The sequence below is a fragment of the Sceloporus occidentalis genome, unplaced genomic scaffold (genome assembly GCF_023333645.1).
Source record: "Sceloporus occidentalis isolate IW3139 unplaced genomic scaffold, rSceOcc1.0.p SCAF_1, whole genome shotgun sequence".
NCBI classification, from domain to species: domain Eukaryota; kingdom Metazoa; phylum Chordata; class Lepidosauria; order Squamata; family Phrynosomatidae; genus Sceloporus; species Sceloporus occidentalis.
Window position 1 is genome coordinate 172,111,737 of NW_028316981.1, and position 14,568 is coordinate 172,126,304.

General features: G+C 42.7%; 1 protein-coding gene across 6 annotated transcripts in view; it reads right to left on the reverse strand.

Annotated features, from left to right (window-relative positions):
- The window catches only part of LRP1 (LDL receptor related protein 1), a 387,970-nt gene that overhangs the window by 18,197 nt on the left and 355,205 nt on the right, over nt 1-14,568 (reverse strand). For all 6 annotated transcript variants that reach the window (XM_089482386.1, XM_089482379.1, XM_089482373.1 and 3 more), the window contains 7 exons: nt 9,910-10,016; nt 9,002-9,134; nt 7,183-7,302; nt 5,659-5,781; nt 4,666-4,803; nt 4,310-4,444; nt 2,047-2,166 (listed from right to left, as the gene is read on the reverse strand). In XM_089482386.1, the coding sequence (XP_089338512.1) occupies nt 2,047-2,166; nt 4,310-4,444; nt 4,666-4,803; nt 5,659-5,781; nt 7,183-7,302; nt 9,002-9,134; nt 9,910-10,016 (876 nt within the window). The remainder of the gene's footprint in view (nt 1-2,046; nt 2,167-4,309; nt 4,445-4,665; nt 4,804-5,658; nt 5,782-7,182; nt 7,303-9,001; nt 9,135-9,909; nt 10,017-14,568) is intronic.

Consider the following 14,568-nt stretch of genomic DNA (forward strand, 5'->3'; position numbering starts at 1 on the left):
AATTCATATGATCTTGGGAGATAGAATGAAGCTCCATAGTCAACAGTGGATAGATCTATGCACATCTTTTGTATGGCCTTAGACCCAAGACTCTTGTATGATGACAACACTGTCTGTCTGTCCTCTCTCCCTCCCTTCTTAAATATATATACTGATCTCCATGAAAAACACAAAACAGTTTACAAAGACAAGTAAACATACAAAATACAAATACCAATAAAATAATACTATTAAAACTATAAAACAAAGTTGGGAAACCTTTGTCCCTTGAAATGTTCTGGATTACAGTTCTGCCAATCCCTACCCTTGGCCAATGCTTATGGAAGTTGACCCAAAGTACTGGGAAGGATACAGGGTCCTTGTCTCTGCTACAAAAGGTAATCCAATCATGCCAGTAGGAAAGTCATTCATGCTATGAAGGTCTTTTTAACCAGCAACAGAAAGGACCTAAAGCTCGGCAGAAGAGGTGCACAGAATCATGAAGTACAAGTTGGAAGAGACCACAAGGGCCATTCTGTCCAACCCCCTGCCATGCAGGAACTCAAAATCAAAGCATCCCTGACAGATGGCCATCTTAAGAAACTGCTGCATCTTCACATACCACATATATGAAAAAGAGGGTGTGTCATTCTTAGGGCGCGTAGGGAGCATGGCCCTGATGTAACATGTCATGGGGAACTGGGCACTGTACAAAATGCTACAGCACAGCTCGGAAGAAGCATGGAGAGTTATATTATGCTTAGCACTGGAGAGAGTTCACACTGCACTACTGACATGTCCTATGCAGCATTCTTAGCACACAGTGGCATGTATATGCAAACACAGTGGGCAGTCTTTTCAGAGGCTATTCTGCAGCTGCTTGACACTAACCAATTATAACTCCAGCGAGAAAGGCACCTGCAGCTGCTTGGCCATACTAGCTTCTCTTGCCTTTTCAAGAACGAGATGTCACTCACTGTCTACTGAGAAGAATGTAAGATTGCCCCCAACACTACCACTCCTCCACACATACTGGAAAAGGATGAGGCTTTATTTTATATGGAAGGTGGTGGATCTCCCAGCCTGAGGCGTCTCACAGTTTTTGGAACATGGAGAGAGGCTCTTTAAGAGTTACGCACAAATGGACCTCTTTAGTCTTGCCCAGAGAAAAGGAAGTGTCGCACCAGTTTTAGAATTGTGGCTGATTTTTATGGTAATATCCCATTGGAATATCATTTATGTGAAATGTTAGGTTCCAGTTGAGGGGCATGTGAGCTTTTTTTGCTTTTATAACTTATGATTTACATTTGTCATTCCACTGTGCATCACTAATAATCTATGTCATCTAGCATCTGAGGAAGTAGACCAAGTCAACCAATGCTTACGCTAAAACTTCTTTTGCTCAGTCTCATGACCCCTTTGCCATCCAATATTCCAGACTAACATGGCTGTGTCTGTGAATTCTACATCATCTTGTGACACATATGGCTTTGTTTCATTTTGGCAGTCCCTGAAGTTTGTTTGACTGAGATCTGAGTGGATCAGTTCCAAGAGATTCCCAGGGTTGTTACAAGCCCAACAGTTTATGATGGGAATGGAAGACACAACAAGCTTGGATAATCATAACCAGTTAGAAACTGCATGTATTTTAATGAATTTTAGCTCTTAGCTGCCTATTTATCAGGCCACAGGTGATACAAGGATACCTAGTGGCCATAAGACAACCAAAAACATTTATTGTTTCCTCTCACTGAAATCAGTGAGTTTTGGTGCTTGGAGAGAGCCTCATTGGGAGCCATAGGAAAAGTTAATTTTTTGGACTACAACTATCAGAATTCCCCAGACAGTATACCTGCAAAAATGTAGCATTTCCACCCTGGAAGAGGAGGTATATTTTCTGATAAACTAGAAATGATGTCCTATAGGAGCAATGCAGGAAATTGCCCGGCATCCCAAGAAGAAGTGCATTACCATGGGACTGTTAAGCATGCATAGATGTATATAGACATACAACACAAACTACATTGTCTCTGAGAAAAAAATTCCTTCTAGCTAAGCTGCTGGTACCTTCCGCCTTGCACATCTGGTGGGTTTTCATGAAGTTCTTGGCACAAGTACACATATATGAGCCTTTTGTGTTGTTGCACAGCTGACTGCAAACCCCAAACTTCAGGCATTCATTGATATCTGAACAGAACAGGAAAAAGACCAAAACAAGGTTACTGGATGCCAATGTCAGAAGCTTTATTGTAGACTGTAGCATCTCAGGGATCTGGAGACAACATTGAAGAAAGATGTTTTCCCACAAGACTCCTATCCTGTCTCTGATCTGGCTTTCTTAAGCAACTGTAGTAGTCAATGGTAAAATCCATGATATGGTTTGAACATGCCCCAGAAATACAGCACCAGTATTTCTGGCACCAGTTTCACATGTAGCTGCTACAGTGACCTACTGGATAATGTGTGATATTCCTCTTGCCTTTTACCTGTGAAATGACTAATTTTTTCTTCATAAAAATACAAGATATTTGAATGTCCAGTAAGATGAAGTAGGTAGTTTAGAAAGAAAAATGAGTGTGTGTGTGTTCTCTCCTTGATCTCAAAGAGTAAGCAATACTGCTGGAGTGATTTGAGACATAAAATGACAGGTGAGATTCTACATTATAAAGCCTGGAGAGCAAATGAAATGCATCCTGAGAAGACAATCCTATTCCTGGGGCATGGTGTGGGCCATACCAGGTGACACCCCAAGGGAACTGTGACACCACTGCTGCCCAAACACATGTCTTTTGCCAGGTCTGTGGCTTTTGTCTGTGGGATGATGTGAGTGGAGTAAGGCTCAGTGGGAGGAGAAACGCCCCAGGTTCTTAAAAAAATTAAATTTTACAATTTAATTAATTTTTTAAAATTAATTTTTAAAATGGTGTGGTATAGGAGGAGGTCAAGGGGCGTGCACCATGAATTACCATATTGGGTGGCACAATCCTAGTGATACCACTGCCTGGTCCTACTTATACAATGATGAGATCTCACTAAGACTATTAATTATTATTATTATTATTATTATTATTATTATTATTATTTCTTCTTCTTCTATTTATTTATATCCCACTTTCTTCCCAAAATTGCATTCAAAGCAGCTTACAATTTAAAAGCACAATACAATTAAAAACATACAAAAATGACCATTTAAACATAATCATACTATATTAAATATTAAAACAATATTAAAAACAGTATTAAAACAGGTAACTTGTTTAAAAATTATTACTTGTCACAACTGTTAAAAATTATAAAAAAATTAAAAGTTAAAAGCTCTTAAAACCCATAAACATTAAAACAGTACAACACCCCCACAAGGTTCTCTAAAATCTTTCCGTTTCAAAAGCCTGTCTGAATAAATACCTGAATATTAAATTCTCAGGAAATAGATTCTGGGCTTATATTATGTATAAAGGTAGTGAAAATTCTGATATAAATGGTTTTCCTGCAAGAAAACATTTTCGGTAGAATTCCTTGAGAGGTGATATATATGAAAAACTAAATTAAATGAGAAGAATCCATTTAAAAGTTCATGAGCATGTCTGTAAACAGAATACTAGATTCTGGCTGGCTCTTGCTCAATATCCTCCCTAGAGAAGCCCCCTAGATCTTTTTTCTCCCCTCCTTTTACTTTGCTCATTTTGTTTTGAGTTTGAAGCAGGGAAAGAAAGAATACTTGAACACTTTTCTACTTTTGAACACGTTTCCAAAACCCTAAAAAGGAAATCCTCCCCAAGTCCCTTTCTCATCCCTCCACCTTCAAAATTCACTCAAAGACTACTCTTGTGCCTGCTCCCCAACTCACCTACTATCTGTCCCTCCCCAAGCTGGGAAGGCAGGGGGCAGCAAGAAGGATCTTTATTGTGGCCTTTGTTCTGATAGCAAACACACAATAACATTGATGTCTGCAGCATTGACCAATCATCAGAATACAAGCAGCAAGAAGATCTTGGGTGTGTCCAGAGCTGCTTCTAGCTACACCAGACCCTGCCAGCAAAGTTGCGACTGAAACAAAATTTCAAGCTAATTTTGCAGGTTCCTTTCTGCTTTTAGGTGGCTGAGGAATAATGAAGGGAGCAAAAGGTTTTTGCATAAAAGGTAGTGACATTTCTCAAAAGGTCTTCTTTACATCACCCTCCATTCTTGGGCAACACTGGCATAGGTGCTGCTACCTCACACCCTGTATGCTTCTATTAGGCTTACAGCATATTTTCTAAGTTTCTTTCTTTTTATTTCCAGTAACTTTCAGATATAAACCCTTGGCATGACCCATCTCTTGGCCCAGTACCTTGGCAGGAATTCTTGTCTGGCACTTTCTGGAAGCCGCTGGGGCAGGTGCAGTACACAGATGTGTTGGTCTGGATACATTTGGCATCATCACCACACATGGTCACATTGGTGTGACAGCCATAGGTCTTGGGATCTGCCAGCAGAAAAAAGGAAATAGACAAATACTACATCAGCTGACACCAAAGGGTGAACAGCTGGAGATGTGAATAGAGAATATGTGCATGATCTCCCAAAGCACATATAATTATTACACTTGGCTTATAAAACTCCCTTCCTCTTGTACCACCTGTACCACAAATGCCAGCCTTTGCTTCTACCCCAAATTTATCTGTACTTGAGTGATTCATCCCTCACCTGTCAAGCACTTATACTCATCAGATCCATCTCCACAGTCATCAAAGAAGTTGCACTGAAGCTCCGCACTGATGCATTTCCCATTCAAACAGTGGAATTCATTCTTCTCATGGCTGCAGCTCCTGACAGTTGGTGAATCTGCAAAAGTGTGGAGATGGCAGTGAGAAGCCACAGGGAATGTGCTATAAAGTCAAAATCCCCCTTCCCTTCTTCCTCTTTTTCAAAGAGCAGAAAAGTAACTGGAAAAAGGATGTATCTCCACAGTACAGTGCTACCTCGGGTTACGAAATTAATTCGTTCCGCGGCGCCGTTCGTAACCCGATACATTTCGCAACCCGAAAAGGCTTTCCGTTAGCGCTGGAAAGCCGCTAGCCACGCTTCGCATTTGAATTTCACGCCGAAACGCGCCGAAATGAATTTCGTAACCCGAAAAATCTTTCGTTACCCGGAACAGTTTTTTCCAATCTAACTTTTTCGTACCCCGGAAATTTCGTAACGCGATCAATTCGTATCCCGGGGTACCACTGTAGATGTGACTATATTATTGAATCATCCCAAATTCTAAGACCGAACAGAGTGACCCCAGCCACACAAAGATCTTCCTGCCTGTTGCATCCATACATGAATCACTCTTTTGAGCTTACTTCTTTTGTCAAGAAGCAAACTTAGGGCAGAGATTCATGCACAAAGGCAGGATATAGTCTCTTTGAACTGTGGGTCATTCTGTAAACTACTGGGACAGTAAGAGGAAAGAGTGACTCTGATTTTAATCCACAAAAGGCATGTGCCTTAACACTCAAAGTAGTATGGAAAAGAGATTTAGGTTTAACTGCTGGCCTCCACTCTCATTAACAAGCTATACAGCACTACCAACCAACGATTTGAAGAGCAATGGGGAGGCCTGTGTGAGAGAAGAGGATCTTGGGGGAGTAGCTTGTAAAGCTTTGGCAAAATTAGTGAGGTGGGGGAGGATGAGGGGGAAGGGACACTCACCACAGAATTGCTCATCAGTACCATCACCACAGTTGTCAATCCCATCACACTGGCGGCCAATCCACAGACACACACGGTCATTCTTGCAGCGGAATGGTCTGTTGGGGGGACACTGGAATTTCACTGTACCAGCAAAGAGAAACAAATGGTCAGAATGTCAGAGAAACTTACAAAGGCATAAGGTGATTATGACCCAAGGGAGGTGGCTAATAACATAGGCCATGTGTGTTCCCTCTCTCATGGTTATATCCTGCATGTCTCCATTTCTTGAATCCTAGCTTTGGGGAATGGTAACAGGGAAGGATTTGCTGGTCTGCTATAAGGCATCATGCTGAGTGACCTCAAAAATTTTTTCTTGTGCACATTACTGTGCATTATCAAGAACTATGTCTATACTTTATATTATTTTAATGTATGCAGCTGCTGCACATTGAGTCAGATCACTGTTCTGCTTAGTTCAGAGTCTTATTGCATTAAATGAAACCTGGCAGGCAAATGGAGAGAAGCATGTTTCTCTTTCTGTTTCTGCATGATGTCAAAGCACTTTCATTCTCTTCCAGTGGTAAAAACATGGGAGAAGGTGGTAAAAATGTTCCTTTTGCAAAATGGATTTTTCCAACTTGGCAAAAGGGACACTTTTACAATCTTCTCCCACTTTGCTCTATGAACTGGTTAAAAAGAGGTTACAATTTGCTGCTCCACTTCAGGCAGCAAACTGTTTTGGGCCTGCCCTGCATTTAATGAAGGGTATCTAACTAGTGTGGGTTGAGTTTTTAAATGTTGTGCAATTCAGATGTCAAGTTTTGTATATAATTTTTAATACATTTTAATATTTTTAATGTGCAATGTATTTAACTTTTTAAATTGTTCAATTGTTTTTAAACTTTAAAACTACATTTTAATGCTTTTATATTGTTTTTTACTTGTTGTTGCTGTTCTTGTTGTTGCATGCCTTCAAGTCATTTCCGAGTTATGGCAAGCCTAAGGCAACCCTATCCTGGGGTTTTCTTGGCAAGAGTTGTTCAGAGCAGGTTTTCCACTGGCTTCCCCTGAGGCTGAGAGCATGTGACTTGTCCAAAGTCACCCAGTTGGTTTCATGACCAAGCTGGGAGTCAAACCCTGGTTTCCAGAGTCACAGTCCGACACTCAAACCACTATGACCTGCTGGTTCTCTTGTCTTTAACTTGTACTGTTTAAAATTTGTTAACCGCCTTGAGTCTTGAGAGAAAGGTGGGATATAAATAAAGAAATATATACATATATCTTCTATATAGAGATCCTCATGTAGGATTTGAAATGGACTTTTTAAGAACTATATAACAGATGAGCTAATTCAAGTCCAGCAACCCAGGGACAATTATTAGGCAACAGCCACAGGTATGGCAGTGGGTGTGCTAGCTGGGGGTCCACACAAAATAGAGAGCTGGATGTGAGTTTATTGAAATTAACTATTTATTAAAATTACGTGTATTTGTAATTGTGAGCATGCAAGAGAGGGTGGAAAAAGGAGGCCAAAACACTCACAGCATTCCTCATGGTTCTCATCAGAGTTGTCCCCACAGTCGTCCTCACCGTCACACTTCCAGGCCAATGGCTTGCACAAGGTGTTATTGCATTGGAACTCATCCAGAGGACAGGTCCGCACTGCAAAATAATGAATGGGGTGATAATATATCAGCTATATGAGAGCAAAACTTGGAAAACATGCCTTTTATGAACTAAAATTCTCAAGAGCCCAACAACCAACTGACTAGGTGTCCTCATACTGAGACTGTGGACTGCATTAACTGAGAGCCTCATTTTGTGCTGTGCTCCAGATCAACAGCCTTAAAATCATAGGCAATGATCAGTCTCACACCTAGAGATTTGCAGGAATGTAAATCTTCTCTTATCTCTTTCTTGCACGCAAGAGCAAAGAATGTCAAATGTTTCCTCCATGCTGGGTGAGATTATGAGAGGTCTTGAACATTTCCAATATTTTTTCTAATTTCAGGACTTTTTGGTGAACATTTTGCTTGAGGATGAAAAAAAGTGTTTTTGAGCAAAAGAAAAAAGTCGTGAAATGTGAAAATCTCATGATAGTTGACCATGTTTTCCATAAAGTGTCTGTATGTGTTGATGCCTTCTCTTGTCTGAAAGAATATTTGGCAGTACTCTTTACATCCTAGCACCCTGCGTGCATTTCCTTCAACCAGGCCAGTAATAGCACCAGGCATCCTTGGGCAGTTTCTGGGTTGAGCCTAGCAAACTTTTGTCCCTTTACATCGGGGGTTCCCAATCTGGGGGTCGCCAGGTTGGGAACCCCCCACCTCCCCCCTCCCCTTCTCCACGCAGGTGCCACTGCTGGAGCAGGCATTGCGCAGGGAAGGGGGTGGGGCTCCCTCCTTTCCCTTCTCCCTGCGAGTGCCCGCGCTGGCGCAGGCACGTGCAAGGAGGAAGGGAATGGAGGTGGGGCTGCCTCCTCCTCTCCCTTCCTTCCCGCAGATGCAGGCACCCACAGGGAGGAAGGGACGGGGGGTCCCTCCTCCTCTCCCTTCCTTCCCGTGGGTGCAGGCACCCACAGGGAGGAAGGGACGGGGGTCCCTCCTCCTTTCCCTTCCTTCCCGCGGGTGCAGGCACCCATGGGGAGGAAGGGATGGGGGTCCCTCCTCCTCTCCCTTCCTTCCTGCGCGTGCAGGCACCCACGGGGAGAAGAGGACGGGACTGCAAGCCCTAGTGGGCTTTGCAACCCGAAGTCCTGCCCCTTTTCCCTCGGCGGCCTCCTTAATTGGTTGGTAGGCCAGGAAGGGGCGGGACTTCCGGTCGCAAAGCCCGCTGGGACTTGTAAGCAGCCGAAAGTCCCGCCCCCTCCTGGTCTCCCAACCGATCAGGGAGGCCGCGGGCGGGACTTTCGTCCCCAAAGGGGGTCGCGGCCCAACAAAGGTTGGGATCCGCTGCTTTATATTTTTCTTTTAAAAATTCCAGTCAAGCCATCTTTTTCAGTGTTTCATACCTAACATCACAATGAAAAACTGTTGCAAATGTGATCACAGGGCCATTGCTCACTTCTGCTTGCAGCATTGCCATCACATACAGGTAAAATTCCTGTGACCAACTGACAGAAGAGGGAGTTCAATAGGGAACACCTAGTTTTGTGCTCTGTCAAGCATGGATTCAGCTCTGAACCTATTTGCAAAGAACTGTTGAAAGGTTATTATTTTCAGGACAGCAGAAGGTCTGTACTCATAGGCAGGCCATCATTTTTCTTCCCGTTTTCTCAGCACTGATGCCTCACACTCAGTTTGGCACATACTGTAGTGAACCACTTCCTTCCAAGGAAAAGAGGATGCGTGAGGAACCTTACCCCTGGTGTCACAGTCCTCCTCATCGCTGCCATCCATGCAATCTGCATCAGCATCACAGCGCCATCGCAGTGGAATGCAGTGGCCACTCTTGCAGTGGAACTGGTCTTGGTCACAGCGTGGCTTGCATTCTTTCTGTAAAGGGGGAAAGGGAGAAGGGAAGAAAAAGGGAGGTTACTAAAGGCTGGGCAGGCTTCTTCTCTAAGAAGAAAACTTTGACCTTTGGCCAACAACAAACACCAATTTTAACTGTGCAAATACACAGTTGAATGATGGCAACAAAATGGGCATCGTATCTCATAGATGAATCCTGAAGTACGCGCAAACTGTGAGCTTGCATCTTCGGTGTGTAACCCCATCCAGCAGAACCTCTATCCCTATTCCCTGAGCACCCTTTTGGCTGACCAAGAACACCTCTTTTTTGTCTAGATTAAACTTCAGTTTATTCACCTTCATTCAATTCTTTAGCACACACTGTTTTAGCCTCTGAACAACCTGCTTGGAATTAGACTGAAAGAAGATTTGGATATCAACAGCATACTAGTGGAACCAAACTCCCAATAACCTCTCTCAAAAATTCCATGTATCTGTTAAACACCTTGGTCAACAGAAGTAAACTCTGAGGAAAACCACAAGGCAAAAGCCAAGGTGTCAAACTGGAATTCCCCAGCATCACCTTCTGAATTTACTCCTACAAGAAGGAATGGGACCCCTGTGCCTCCAAGACCATCCTAGAGGGTAAGTGAAAAGAATACCATAGTCAATGGTACTAAAAGTCACTGAGAGGTCCAGTAGAACCAATAGGTACCAACTGTCCCTTATCTAGTTCCTGCAGAGGTGACCCACCAAGGTGACCAAAGTCATCTCCATCTTATAACCAGGCCTGAAAACAAATTGAAATATCCATTACCTCATCAGAGCCATCAGCACAGTCATGGTCCCCATCACATTTCCAACGGCCTGCAATGCAGCGTCCATTAGCACAGGAGAACTCGCTTTCTGAGCAAGGTCTCGGTTCTGTAGACAAGAGAGGAAGCATAGGACAGATGAGCTAAAAAGTCTCAGTGAGCAAAGAAGGGGGATACTGTATAATTCAGGGATTAAGTGTGGTTGCATATTCCCAGTACATCACTGGGCGGGCACAAGTAGAACTATGAGTCCAACAAAGCTTCAACACAACAAGGAAGAGAACACAGGAAAAGCCAAAGAGGAAAACAGGTAGGGGTGCAGAGAAGAAGTGGTACATTGACGTCTCTAGCTGTCTCAAACTATACTATCTACATCAGTAGTGTTTGTTAGGCTGTACTAACTACACTGTCTTGACTGTGGGTTCATCTGAGGCTGTTCTGTTTGATAGCTAAAGGGACAAATCACTAACATCCCTACACACTCCATATAAATTCTGCAATGCTGAGCAGCAGGGGAAGGAATAAACACACCTTGAGAATACTACTTCATTGGATTACAACTCCCAGAATCCTCCAGCTAATGTCTGTGTTGGCTGGGACATTATGGAAGATGTTACAACCCCCAAAAAGAAACATTCCTGAAGTCTGGGAGCAAGGGTCTGAGGTTTTATTTAGACCACCTAGAGGTTATTATCTCCAGCAAGAACTAGAAGGTCAAACACAAAGCTGCACCAGAAAATGTCACCCGCTATGTGTCTCCTTGTCTCGCTTTCCCTGTAATGTGTAATTCTGTAATTCTGGTGCCTTCCAGATGTGATGAAACACAACGTTCATAATCTCCCAGCCAGCAATGCTGATCAACTGGAAGGTGGCAGACTTCAGGCTTCGTTTTCCAACTCAACTGCAGGATGTGTGGGGCATGAACACACTTAATATTCAGCAATTCAAGATAATGTGTTCAGTATATCCTCAACTTAAGCATTTGTTCTCTGTATTAAAACTAAACTCACATTTTCACACAAAAAAACCTGCTCTTGGTTTCCCATCTCTCCAAAGTTTTTTCACTTGAGCAAACTAAATGTAGCAGTTAGGAGTCTCTCTGTGCATGGAGTCAGAAAACATTGCCACAAAAAATTGGCAGTTAGTCCCCCAGTGGATCTATCTACTTTCTGTTCATTCTTGATCTAGACATTTTTATATGTGATCATCATGCTGCTGGTTTCATGCTGCTATGAGGGCATGGGAAACTTCCACATGAAGATGCTGATGTACTGCATGGAGCTGAGACAGGAGAAGGAAAACACACAACACAAGTTCCCCCAACATCTATATTTTTGGTATTTAGCTTCTTATAAAAACAGGAAGTTATAGAGACCACTGGTCTCACAGTATGCTTAGTTTCAAACAAAGGTCTTCCTGAGCTGCATGTGGAGATTAAACTTGTGACCATCCACAGTTAAACCATGAGTGATACAGCCCTCTCCCTAACTCTATTGCCCTTTGTTTTGTGGCAGTGAAGGTTCACAACATCCTGATGCTCTCCAAGGTTTGTTAGGGGCAACTCGACTTGGTGCCCATTGGCAATGGAAGATTTGCTAAGGAGAAACTGAATGTACTGTTAGACCTATCCCACAGTGATGGAGGAAGTCATAATTCAATCTGGTTTGTCCTGCAAAAGGGAATGGGAAGAGGGTTGGATCTCTGGGAGCCAAACAAGCATCAAACACAGAAACCTGCTCCATTCAGTACCTTGGGAGGAGGGAGGGGTGGGTCAGGGGCAAATACTTTGGAATGCAAATAAAATCCCCACCCCTTTCACCACAATCAAGGCTTTAAAGGAGAAGGAAAAGAAATATTTTTGACAGAAACCTACCTCTGCAAGCCCCGATACGACAGTGTGAAAATGGAGAAAAACATAAGATGAGATGAAATGGCACAAACTCAAATTACACGACATGGCAAAAAAATAACAACAAAAAAACAATCCAAAAGAGTGTTACGTTTTAGATTCTACCAGTGTGGGGAGGGGGAGGGAGACAGGGGAAAAAGAGGTGGGAAGGGTGGCATCCATCTTAAAACTTTAAAATTATTTCTCAAAGCCTAGCCTGACTTATATGTAACGGCTTCTTGTGAGGTTTACACTGGAAACAAAATGCACGCCACAATCTCCCACAGGATTACTGCAATTATTCCGTAACAGGCCAGACAATCATTTTGAGGTATAACCATTTGTCTCTTTTCATCCTGAACAAGTAATACCCAGTAATGGCAGCAAAGCCACTGCTTCTAAAGTCAGAAAAGCTAAAGCACAGAATGAACTCAGGCTTGCTAGAGAGGTTAAGAACAACAAAAAGGGCTTTTTTAGGTATGTCCACAGCAAAAGGAAGAAGGAGGAAATGGTAGGGCCACTATGTGGAGAAGATGATAAATGCTAACAGGGGACAGAGAAAAGGCAGAATTACTCAACACCTTTTTTGTTTCAGTCTTCTCAGAAAAAGAAAAGGGTACTTAACCGGAGGATAATGGAGCAGAGGACAGAATAGGGGAATTTCAGCACAAAATAAGTAAAGAGATAGTACAGGAATATCTGGTTAATCTAAACGAATATAAGTCTCCAGGACCAGATGAACTACATTCAAGGGTATTAAAAGAACTGGCTAATGTAATATCGGAGCCATTGGCAATAATCTTTGAGAACTCCTGGAGAACAGGAGAAGTCCCAGCAGACTGGAGGAAGGCAAATATTGTCCCTATCTTCAAAAAGGGGAATAAAGAGGATCCCAACAATTATTGTCCAGTTAGTCTGACATCAATACCAGGAAAGATTCTGGAGCAGATCATTAAAAAGAGAGTATGTGAACATCTAGAAAGCCATAATCACAAAAAGTCAACATGGGTTCCAGAGAAAGAAGTCATGCCAAACAAATGTAATCTCTTTTTTCAATAAAATTACCAGCTTGGTAGATGAAGGGAATGCTGTGGATATAGTATATCTTGATTTCAGTAAGGCTTTTGACAGAATTCCCCATGAGATTCTTGAAAACAAGCTTGTAAAATGTGGGCTAGACAAAGGAACTGTTACCTGGATTTGTAATTGGTTGACTGGCCAAACCCAAAGGGTGCTCAACAATGGCTCCTTTTCATCCTGGAGAGAAGTGACCAGTGGGGTCCCACAGGGCTCTGTCCTGGGCCCAGTGTTATTCAACATATTTACCAATGACTTGGATGAAAGAATTGGGGGCATACTTATCAAATTTGCAGATGGCACCAAATTAGGAGGAATAGCTAATACTCCAGAGGACAGGATCAAAATTCAAAATGACCTTAATAGATTAGAAAGCTGGGCCAAAGCTAACAAAATGAATTTCAACATGGAGAAATGGAAGGTATTGCACTTAGGGCAGAAAAATTAACTGCACAGATATAGGATGGGGGACACCTGGCTGAATGAGATTACATGTGAAAGGGATCTAGGAGTCCAAGTAGAACACAAATTGAACATGAGTCAACAGTGTGATGCGGCAGCTAACAAGGCCAATGTGATTTTAGGCTGCATCAATAGAAATATAGTGTCTAGATCAAGGGAAGTAATAGTGCCACTCTATTCTGCTCTGGTCCGGACCCACCTGGAATACTGTGTCCAGTTCTGGGAACCACAATTAAAAAAGGACATTGAGAAACTGGAGCATGTCCAAAGGAGGGTGACTAAAATGGTGAAAGGTCTGGAAACCATGCCCTATGAGGAACGACTTAGGGAGCTGGGGATGTTTAGCCTGGAGAAGAGAAGGTTAAGATTTAACATGTTTAAATATTTGAAGGGATGTCATATTGAGGAGGGAGCAAGCTTGTTTTCTGCTGCTCCAGAGACTAGGACCTGGAGCAATGGATGCAAGCTACAGGAAAAGAGATTCCACCTCAACATTAGGAGGAACTTCCTGACAGTAAGGGCTGTTCAACAGTGGAACACACTCCCTCGGAGTGTAGTGGAGTCTCCCTCCTTAGAGATCTTTAAACAGAGGCTGGATGGCCATCTGTCGGGAATGCTTTGATTGTGATTTCCTGCATGGCAGGGGGTTGGACTGGATGGCCCTTGCGGTCTCTTCCAACTCTATGATTCTAGCCATCAATGGGAACAAAGCTCATCTGTGAAAAGTTGAATTTTTGAATGCACTTTGTGCTTCCAGATGGCAAAGTCAAGGCACCTTTTATACATCTCTCCCTTTTTATCCCAGCTTTGGACTGCAACTCTCAGAACCCCTCAAGTTAATGGTTATTCTGGCTAATGGATTCTGGGAGCTATTGTCCAAAATGAATAAGTTGCCTACACTCTTCTCTCCAGTGATTCAGACATGGGAAGCGGAAAGTAGATTTAAGACAGTATCAATCATGTGGGCTGAGAAGAATTAAATATAACGGTGTTGGTGGAGAAGATGCCTACTAGTACAGCTCAACACAAATTTATCCATAAAAGAACTAGCCTCCTTGTCTGTAAGGACAAGATAACCTCTGTTTTCTCAACTATTAGATGGTAAATGCAGGGTGGTGTGCTAAAAGCTGATCTGGGTTGAATCCTGTGCTAGTCTTTCCTTACACTTGCATTTGCATGGGCTGGTGTGGGTGGAAGGTCTACAGAAGCCAGATTTTCCCCACATCTATAACAG